This window comes from Eretmochelys imbricata, chromosome 26 (assembly GCF_965152235.1).
Source record: "Eretmochelys imbricata isolate rEreImb1 chromosome 26, rEreImb1.hap1, whole genome shotgun sequence".
Lineage (NCBI taxonomy): Eukaryota > Metazoa > Chordata > Testudines > Cheloniidae > Eretmochelys > Eretmochelys imbricata.
This window is the reverse complement of record NC_135597.1, coordinates 12,610,920-12,621,359: the sequence shown is the minus strand read 5'-3', so window position 1 is coordinate 12,621,359 and position 10,440 is coordinate 12,610,920. Positions and strand designations below refer to the sequence as shown.

Genomic DNA, 10,440 nt, shown 5'->3' with positions numbered 1-10,440 from the left:
CAGTGCATGTAAACTATGGAGCTTTTGTGTGCCTTCAGGGTGTGTTGATTCTTACTCATGTACACATGTTAAGTTATTTTAGAATTCCTGCTAAGATATCCCATGAATTTGAGGATGAAGCATGACTGGGTGTAATGTCTAGTTATTTCCCTGCTTAAGGTTCATCTCACATTCTCTAGTTCATGCCTTCAGGTGCGCAGTGCTCTGAACTGCCATGCTGAGGATACTGGTACCTCTTCACACTTTACTTTGACTGATAGCCCCTTCATCATCTTCATCATCTGTGACATTGACAGGAATGTAGCCTCCTTCTCTGGGAAAACACAAACACCAGCCGGCCCCTGTGAAGTCCACTGCTTTGAAGTCTATCACCTCAAATATCTTGAAATCAACAGTGTCCGATCTGCAGTATACGTCGTCAAGCTTTCGCCAATATAACCAGGCCATAACCAGGCCAAGTACCTGCAAGAAACATTCATTGAAAGGGATTAGATTTAGTGATGTCAACTCTTTATGCAGTTCCTTAAATACAAGAACTTTTTATTTTAGCGGTCTTTTAAACCTCGCCATGTTAATAAATCCTCAGGTCTCATACGAGGCAGGACTGAGCCTCATCGGAACTTGGATGGGAGATGTCCAGGGAAAAGGAAGATGCTGCAGGGAGAGATGTCGGTGGTACTATTCAGCTCTAAGTCTGTACTGAAGGTCCCAATAAAGCAGCCAGCGCTGCTGTGTTGATATAGGTGCAGTCTTTTACACATGCTCGGTAAGTTATCCCCCCGACATGTTTTTTTCCCCAAGAGGAGGTGTGCTAACCCTCGTGTCCTGCTCAAATTCCAGTAGGGCTCAGTCCATTTTGCTCCTTGAATTTCCCATGGAGTTTCAGGTGGAGAAACTGCTCTTAAAATGCGCCCTGTAAAGCTATTCGTGCATAGCAGCAAACGTGTACGAGGGAAAAGCTGGCTGCATTTCAGTGGTAGGTAGGTGAGTATCTAACACACTTTGGGATCCTTCAGTGCTACATAACATCACTACTGCTTCGGTAGGTGAAGGTGCATTAAAAGGAACAAGAATTTGATTTAGTTTGGTGAACATCTCTCTTGGCCTTTTCCAATTTCTCCCTCAGTCGCTCAAAAGACTGATTCCCCTTATCTGCTGTGACAGTCCTAAATGCCTACTTGGTTTACATGAAATGCCCAGACTTGCGTCCTGGGCACAGCAATGATAGCATAAGACAGTCAGGCTCTTATAGGTACAAGAGACGAGATGTAACATATCCAAGAAATCTGTGACAGTTCAACTATAAGGGTTTGAGCCAGACAGTCTCCTGTGGCTTCTCCAAATGTAGATAAGAAAGTGCAATAATTTTTGATTTTCATTATTTATGCATCCAACCAAAGCCATCCAAGCAAAAATATCAGCATTACATGAGTCGATGTTATTGTCCATTTGAGTGAATAAATTCACAAAAATGGCTCAGACCATGAGGTCTGGGATCTTGCCTTCAGCAAAATCCAATACTAAATACTGCAGAGAAAGGCAAAAAGCCAATACAGTATAATGCATCTAGTCATTTGTGTTGCACTATGTATAGGAGAACAAATCTCCTCTTAACTCCTGAACGGTATCAGATCATGCTCTGAAGTATGAGGTTTGACTAACTTGGCTTTGAGTGGCCTGTGCCCATAAACAGGAAGCAGAAGCTCCCAGGTTCTAATCCTGGTGTTGATATTATCCTGCTAGGTGACCTAGGACAAGTCATTTCCCCACTCTCTGCCTCAGTTTGCCCATCTGTACAGAGAGGACAGGCAGAAGTGTTCGCAGAAATACATGGCTAATGCTTGAAAAGGACTTCTTTGAGATTCTTGGATGAATGCAAATTACTGAACTGGGATCCCTGAAGAGTGAAGTTCTCTCTTGATTAGCCGCACACGCAGTGGCAGCATACCTTCCTCCACAGCAGCCTGCTATTTTTTGTTATTCTGGCTCTAGGAAAAAGGTTCCGTTTCAATGGTGCATTCGGTCTTTGGCCTCCCTGCTGAGGTTGCCCGCAGGGGGACAAGTCCCATTTATTAGGAATGGAACTGGGGCACCAGCCATTTCATGTGGATCAAACAAGAGCCATCAGACAGGCCTGTCTTTTCTGCTGATCTGGGATGGATATGCATGAGTGATGTAGACCAGAACTGGATTTGCATCCCTTCGTTAGCAACTTCCCGAGTTAGCTGTAGCCTGATTTTCAGCTCCCATTAACTGTGGCATGATGTGTGGGCGCTCAGTTCTTCTGAGCCATTAGTTTCTCCATTCTTTCAGGTTTAAGGCCCAGCCTTTATACTCAGAGTCGATCTGTTTTAGGTACTTATATGGCCCCCATTACTGCCCAATCTTTTACATATTTAGTCTCACACACCCCTCCGAGACTGGGGGTAATAGAACTGCCCTTTGTACAAGTGAGAGAATAAATGAAGGGCCCAGCATAACACACAAAATCTTTAGTCGGGCAAGTGCTTGAACCATGGTCTCCCAAGTCACAGGCTAGGGCCCTAACCACTGGGCCATCCCTCCACTCCAAAGAAGGCCCTTAAACTTTCAGCTATCTGCTCAGTTTCTCTGGTAACCCGCACACGACAAATGAAGAAACAACGCAATACAAAATTACAAAACCAAGTTCCCATTAAATTCTCAGCTAGAATAATGGCCTCATTTATATCACACTCTTAAATGTCTTTATCTCATTAATTACAAGACGAGTACCTTGCTAACCAGATTACAGTTAGGTCTGAAATCACAGTATTGTACAGTCACAGTGCACATTATGGGAATAGTGGCAAATTATTGGATTTTTTGCTGAAAACTTTGTCATGCCAGAAGGAAAGATGTGATTCAGTGTGTTATTTATATGCTGCTATGCAGAGAAACAAAATAATGAAGCATTTTGGTCTAAAAGAACTATTTCATTAGCACAAGATTTAAAGTATCACTTTGCGTTTACCTGACATTTTCTTATAAATGCCACAACGGCAGTGATTATGAGCAAAATGCTAGGGAGATAATTTATTAGGGTAAAAACAGGTACAAGACACTATTTGCAGAACAGACGATGATAATAATAGTAATAATCAGAGGTTTCCTGGGCTCATTTGGAACATCAGGCGTTCCAGTAAAATCAGGCAAGTGGCTTATTTGGTATTAACCCCCTCTATTACTCAGATTTCAGAGGATGGCGGTTTCTTTGGAAGAAAAAAGTTTTGGGCCAATTTCAAACTCAGGTGCCCATGGGTACAACTGTGTTGACTTCAGTAGAGAAGGCTCACTGATATGTGGGCTGAATATGATGTTATGAATCCACGTACAGTGGAATGACAGACCAGAATGAACAATAATGATGACTGGTGGGCATACATCAGATGCTTAGGCTTGGTTTGGATAAGAGTTCTAAAGCTGAGATGCTAATCTGTCCATTGTCCAGACTCTTGGGTCTGCAAAATTGGAAACCCAACCACAGTAGACACACCTCGTTCGTTATCTTTTGCTCTGGAACCTTGTGTTTCTTTTAGTTCTTCCAGCTCCATGCTCCTGGCGAGAAACAATTCAATTTGAAACATCTTGTTGTGAAAAGGAAGAGACTACGAAGTGCTCTGTAAGTGGTGAAGCCTTCTCTCAGAAGGCTAAGCAGCCTTTGCCTGTGATTCACTGTTTTGAGCCAGATGGGAAATACAATATATTTGGAAATACAAGTGCCTTACGGACTTCGGGATCCATATTCAGGTGCTCCAATCACATTAAACAGGTGCTGACACATTCAAGTGCCATGTCAGAATTCCAATATAGAATTTGAATGCATTGTTTGGATATTTATGTTTGAAAATTGCACTGGCAGTATAACCGGTAGACCAGCCCTAAACTGCTGTGCCGACCTCGCTGCCATATGCTCATGCACTTGGATGTTCTGCAAGTTTGAAACAAAGGAGCGAGGGCAATCTCTCAAGACCTTTCACTGTTCACGCAGTGCTAGCATCCAAGAGCAGGTCACTCCCATGATATACTACTGTGCAGCTATTAGAGTAACGTGATGGGAACACACAGGGCAATAAGTCTAATGCATGGACAGGAACACAATGTTTTGAAGTGAACTGAACTTTTCCGAAGTTTGTGGTGTGGGGGGGAAGGGGTGGACTTGCCCTCTATATAGCCCCCTGTAGGTGATTGTTTTTTAAGTTCTGAATGACCAGATCAGCCCTGAGATATCGTGCAGAAAGAGCACACATAGCAGCTGGGAGAAGCATTAAGAAAAATATGTTACTAAGTTACATGGAGTTTATTCTCCCAAGCAATTAACTTCATACCATGGCGTAGGAGCTTTCTGTAAAGACTAAAGTTATATAATCCTATGGTTTAAAATAACCTAATTTGAAGTCCACAGGGCTTTCCCTATCATTTTGCGAATGCTGTTAGCAAACACGTTTTCTTCTAACGTTGCTTAAAGGACACTGAAGCGTACATCAGGAAGTGACCAAACTGCATCTGCCACGTGTATTCATTCGAGTCTAACACATTATTGTGGCATATTGTTCTTAGAGCTGAAAGATTATACTAATGGTTTACTTGGGTCCTAATCAATCTGTGAAATTGTCTGGAAACTGGGAATGTTAAGAGGAAGAGACAAATGGGGATAAATAGGCCTGGGTGTAATGCACTTTAAATTACACAACAGTTTTGCCATTAAGTAGAATGGAAAATGAGTTTGCCAACAAGAGGCTACACAATTCACAGACAGACTTAACAGCAAATTGACTATGGGGAAATAACTAATCAAATCAGTGGACTCCAGTGGACAGATAAACATTAACAACATCGGATTTATTAATTTGTCTTTGGAGAAAGAAGGAAAGCTCTGCCATTCATGCTAATGGTCCGGCAGGTGATCCGAAAATTACGCTTGAAGTTGACTCGGCCTCTGAGACCGACCAACAATTTTGCACTTCCCATGGAACACGAATACTGATGGAGCCTACAGATGTCTAGTTTTACTTTACAGTTGTTCAGTCAGTCACAAAAATAAGAGAAGGCTGTGACCAATTAGGGCACATTGCACACTCCCCTAATAGTTCAGTATTGTTCCCTACAGCATGCTCTTGGTCGGGTCTAGTTTCAGCCATCCATTTCTGTTGAGTCATCTTATGAATAGCACGCCGTGCAACATCTTTTATTAAAACTGATCACGAGAATGACTTGCCCAGTGATGGGATCTGTTTGTGGGCCAGGCAGCACATATGACAGTGCAGTACACATTGCTGGTATGGAAGTTGCGAGTACTTGACCCTATCCAATCTAAAGCTGTAACAACAAAGGCTTCTATGCAATGGCTCAGAGTAAGCAGAATCATCTAGTACATGCAGGGGACTTCCCTTATTCACAGGTTATGAAAATAAGGGAGCTGGGAGGCTGTATAGCAGAGACTAGGATCAACCTCACAGTGGCAAGCACACCCTTTGATAATTAAAAGTGAAGTACGATAATTGTTTTAAGAGTCCCAGTCATTCCATCCTCAGGGCTTCGCCGAGCATCCTGTCTATTTTATGTCTAACTTATAGTGGAAGCTCTTCGGGGCTCATCCTTGTGTTTCCTGGTTTTATACCATGGAGCACATTACTGGCACTTGAACCGTATGTTATCATCATCCTTAGAGAGGTGCTACAGAATGGAAAGTTAAGCTTGGCAAGGCGGTCAATCGACTGGTCAAATATCAGCTGGCAGTCAAATACTGTCAAATAGTCTGGCAAGTGTTCCCCCCAAGGTTTTGTTACTGATTGGTTTCTGTGGTCATTGTTCAAATAAATTAGTGCTTTAAAATATTTGACCATCTTTTGACAATATTTGGCCTGTCAACTTACCAATTATTGTTGGATCCATCAAATGCCCAACCTTAGAAGTGTTATATTAGGGATTCTTCTTTTTGAAAGACATTATATAAATCAGGGGTGGCCAAACTTACTTACTCTCTAAGCCGCACATGACATTCTTCAGAAGTTTGAGAGCTGGGGCACACCTGCTCATGATACTTTGCCAGAAGCTGGGAATGGGCAACAGGGGATGGATCACTTGATGATGACCTGTTCTGTTCATTCCCTCTGGGGCAACTGGCATTGGCCACTGTCGGAAGACAGGATACTGGGCTAGATGGACCTTTGGTCTGACCCAGTATGGCTGTTCTTATGCTGGGGCTTGGGGCTTTAGCCCCACAGAAGATGGCTGCAGGGGGTTGGCCCTGATCCTGTTGAAATCCCAAGCCCCAGCAGGTGTGCCCCATGGGGCTGAAGCCCTGAGAACCCCCTCTCCACTGGGCAGAAGGCCCTACCCCACCACCCTGCTGCAAGGCAGAGGTCCTGAGTTCCCCACCCCCAGTATGGTAGGTGGAGAATGGAGTGGTGTAGAGGGGTCTGCGAGCTACACTAACTGTAAAAGAGATGCATGTGGCTCGTGAGCCATGGTTTGGCCACCCCGATATAAATTAAATACTAAGGTTTTATTTGTATTATTTGTTAGAAACTAAAACCACAGAAACAGAAAGAAAAAAGTGAACATTAGACTCTTCAAAACACTTCACATCATTTAGGTATCCAGACGGCTTGAAATCAACATATCTTGAAGATCAAATGATCTTCTAATAAGTTTGTTTTGTGCCCTGTGGCCTTGAAAACAATTCATTACTAAAAACAGACGGTAATGTGTCCTCATGCTATTCTTTCAAGAATCATGCATGATTAAAGGCACGTGAAGTACATTAACCTCCCAACACTATTTACAACCCAGAAATTGTGCAATGGAACATATAGAACTTCTAAGGTTTGACTGATTCTTATGCCATAGAATTGAAGCAGAAAGAAATAAGCAAAGCACATTGACTTCTAGTTGATGGACTCTGATAGCCATCTTAGAAATTCAAAACACTTTATTTCATCACGTATTCATTACTGTTGCTATGCGCATTGCTGGGACAATTGCAAACTCAGGTCACAAACAAAAAGGAACGTCATGCTCTAAAACAGTAGGCAGTGCTCTCCTGAGCCCACTAAGAAAAAGGTTTAAGATTTGCATTTCAAAAATCTAATGCCACTTGTTAGATCTTTCCAGGTTCTTATATGAGAGTGTCCATCACTGTGTAAACTAAGGGCCAGGCTGTCCTTAGCAAGAGCTTAAGTGATTTGCGCAAGGGCACATGATACTTCAATGGCAAAACCTGGATGAGATCTCACATGTTCCTGACTTCCACTCCTGTACTTAAGTCCATTAGACCATGCTGTCCTGGAATCAGCAGAGGAATTCAGGCTCCAGTGCTGTTAAACTACCAGGAGAGACTGAAGGAGCCCACATTAGAATATCAGCGAACCATAGGAATGTCAGGCTGGAAGGGACCTTGAAAAGTCATCTAGTCCAACTCCTGTGCCGAGGCAGGACCAGGTAAACCTAGAGCATATCTGTCAGGTGTCTGTCCAACCTGGTCTTAAAAACCTCCAATGATGGGGATTCCACCACCTCCCTTGGAAGCCTGTTCCAGAGTTTAACCAACCTTAGAGTTAGACAGTTTTCCCTACTATCTAACCTCAATCTCCCTTGCTGCAGATTATACCCATAACTTCTTGTTTTACCGTCAGTGGACAAGGAGAACAATCGATCTCCTTCCTCTTTATAACAGCCCTTAATATATTTGAAGACTGTTAACAGGTCCATCCCCCCACCCCCCCCCATCTTTTTTTCTCAAGACTAAAGAAGCTCAGGTTCCTCATAGGTCAGGTTTTTTAAACCTTTGATAATTTTTAAAAAAAGGAGTACTTGTGGCACCTTAGAGACTAACCAATTTATTTGAGCATGAGCTTTCGTGAGCTACAGCTCACTTCATCAGATGCATACCGTGGAAACTGCAGCAGACTTTATATATACACACAGAGAATATGAAACAATACCTCCTCCCACCCCACTGTCCTGCTGGTAATAGCTTATCTAAAGTAATCTTCAGGTTAGGCCATTTCCAGCACAAATCCAGGTTTTCTCACCCTCCACCCCCCCACACAAATTCACTCTCCTGCTGGTGATAGCCCATCCAAAGTGACAACTCTTTACACAATGTGCATGATAATGAAGTTAGGCCATTTCCTGCACAAATCCAGGTTCTCTCACTCCCTCACCCCCCTTGCTCTCCTCTGGACTCTAATTTGCCGCATCTTTCCTCCTGTGTTTTACATACGACACTCCTATTAACGCACTCTAGAATAATATTAGTCTCTTTCACAACATCACGTTGTTGACTCATATTAAATTTGTCATCCACTATCACCTGCAGAACCTTTTCACTAGTACGACCACCTAGCCAGTTAGTCCCCATTTTGTAGTAGTGCATTTGACTTTTCCTGCCTAAGTGTAGTACTTTGCATTTATCTTGATTGAATTTCATCTTGTTGATTTCAGATCAATTCTCCAATTTGTCAAGTTTCTTTTGTATTCTAACCCTGTCCTCCAACGTGGTAGCAAGCCCCTCCCAGCTCGGCTTCATCTGCAAATTTTATACGCATGCTCTCTGCTCCATTATGCAAGTTATTAATGAAAATATTGAATAGTACTGGAGCCAAGACTGACCCCTGTGGGATCCACTTGACACACCCTCCCAGTTTGACAGCAAACCATTGATACTAAAGTACGGTCTTTCAACCTCATCTTATAATTTCATCTAGACCACATTTCTCTAGTCTGCGTATGAGAATGTCATGTGTGACTGTGTCAAAAAGCCTTTCTAAAATCTATCCCACATAACCTGGCGACTGCTCTCAGGGGGCTAAAAGTTACAAGGTGGGCTGGCGCCACCTCCCCCCCCAGCCATTCCGTGTGGAGAGAGGCAGGTCTCTAACTCATTCTCACAAAAAATGACCTAGGTGCCTAAGCTGGCTGATTCCAGGAGAGGGGTCCCCAGCTGTGGCTCACTAGCAGAGATCGGTGCCTCCCTGCAGCCTGAACTAAGGTACCTCTCTCCACGAGAGAGGCAGGGCTTAAGACACACTCCTCTTTTCAGAACTGCCCCTTGGCTAGTTTAGGCAGCTCCCTGTCTAATGTGCCGTCTTTTGTCTTAGGCACTTATCTCTCCCCAAGGACTGAATAAGGAGCACAGGGACCTAACTCAGGTTTTGTGCACCACGTTGTTGTTTCTGTGATTTTCTAGATCCTTTGGAATTTCCATATCCTCAACATATGGCCCTATTGTTCCACCTCTCGGCCACTTTAAGGTGGTTATCAAAGGGTTATAGCTTTGTCTAGAGGTTAAGCATTGCAATGCCCAGTGCTACAAGGCCGGAATCTCTTTCTGGATCCAGGCCTAAGTTCCCCCTTTCCTTACTACACTGAAAAAAGAGAAGAAAAAAGGTTAGGGCAGTAAGAGGGGATGCAGAAGGCTGTATTTGTTAATGAACTCCACCAAAAGAACATTATTTCTGGAACAGTTATTGAATCCTTCAACGGATTAGCCACTGGGATGACCGGACCAGTGCCCAGGGGCTCCAGGTAACTGGGAGGCCCCGGAAAAAATCCACCTCCAGACGGAAGCTGCCACACTCCAACCCTGCTCCAGGGCAGCAGCCAGGGGACAGAGGAAGCCTCCCTTCCAGCGGCACCTGACTCTGGCAGCAACCGCGGGGCGGCAGGGCAAGCCCCCCTCCAGTGGCCCCCAACCCCGCTCTCCGGCAGAAATGGTGGGCGGGCAGGGCTGGAGAAGCCCCAGCACCCCAACCCTGGTCCCCCACAAAAGCACAAGGGGTGATGGGGGAAGCCCCAGCAGAAAGGAGCAAAAGGGGTTGTGGAGCTGTAGTGGGGAGGGGTGGAATGGGCAGGACCCTGGGTGGAACAGGGGCAGGCCTTGGGGAAGAGGCAGACAGGGGCAAAATGAGGGTGGGGCCACAGGCAGAAGCAGTGGCGAGGGGCCCCCCACTTGTTCTAGCCCAGGGCCCCGGGAAACCTTAATCCACCTCTGACTAGGAGCCTATGCAATGTTCTCTTTTGGTGGATCCGCCCTCCTGAAAAATGTTTTATGATAACCAGGGAAGTAAAGAGGGGAAGGCAAAACCCACTGCTGACATGCAGGGAAAGCAGACCCGCACAGACCTTCCCAACTGCCATATGATTTGATGGAGAACGTTCATTACCTTCCACTCCACCGGCACTTTCACATGCCTCGAGGCGTGGCACTTCTCCCTCAGATCACATGAACGCGGTCACCTTCGGAGCCCAAACAATGGGGAGGTGGGGTGTCACTAGACAGCAGCGTGACACGCTAGCTCCCAGACTGGGGAGCGAGGGACCAAGCACCTGGCGCGTTGTGCATGTGACGGACTGCTCGCAGCAGCCCCCTGATCACCGCTAGTGCTGCAGGATGAAGGGGGCCGCAGGCTCAGCTGC

At 44.9% G+C, this 10,440-nt stretch overlaps 1 protein-coding gene across 1 annotated transcript in view; it reads right to left on the bottom strand.

The window, feature by feature from the left end:
* Positions 1-237: 237 nt before the first annotated feature.
* Positions 238-10,440, bottom strand: part of LOC144257743 (tetraspanin-15-like) — a 204,995-nt gene continuing 194,792 nt past the window's right edge. Inside the window, exon 8 of the mRNA XM_077805863.1 lies at positions 238-462. Coding sequence (XP_077661989.1) covers positions 238-462 — 225 coding nt within the window. The remainder of the gene's footprint in view (positions 463-10,440) is intronic.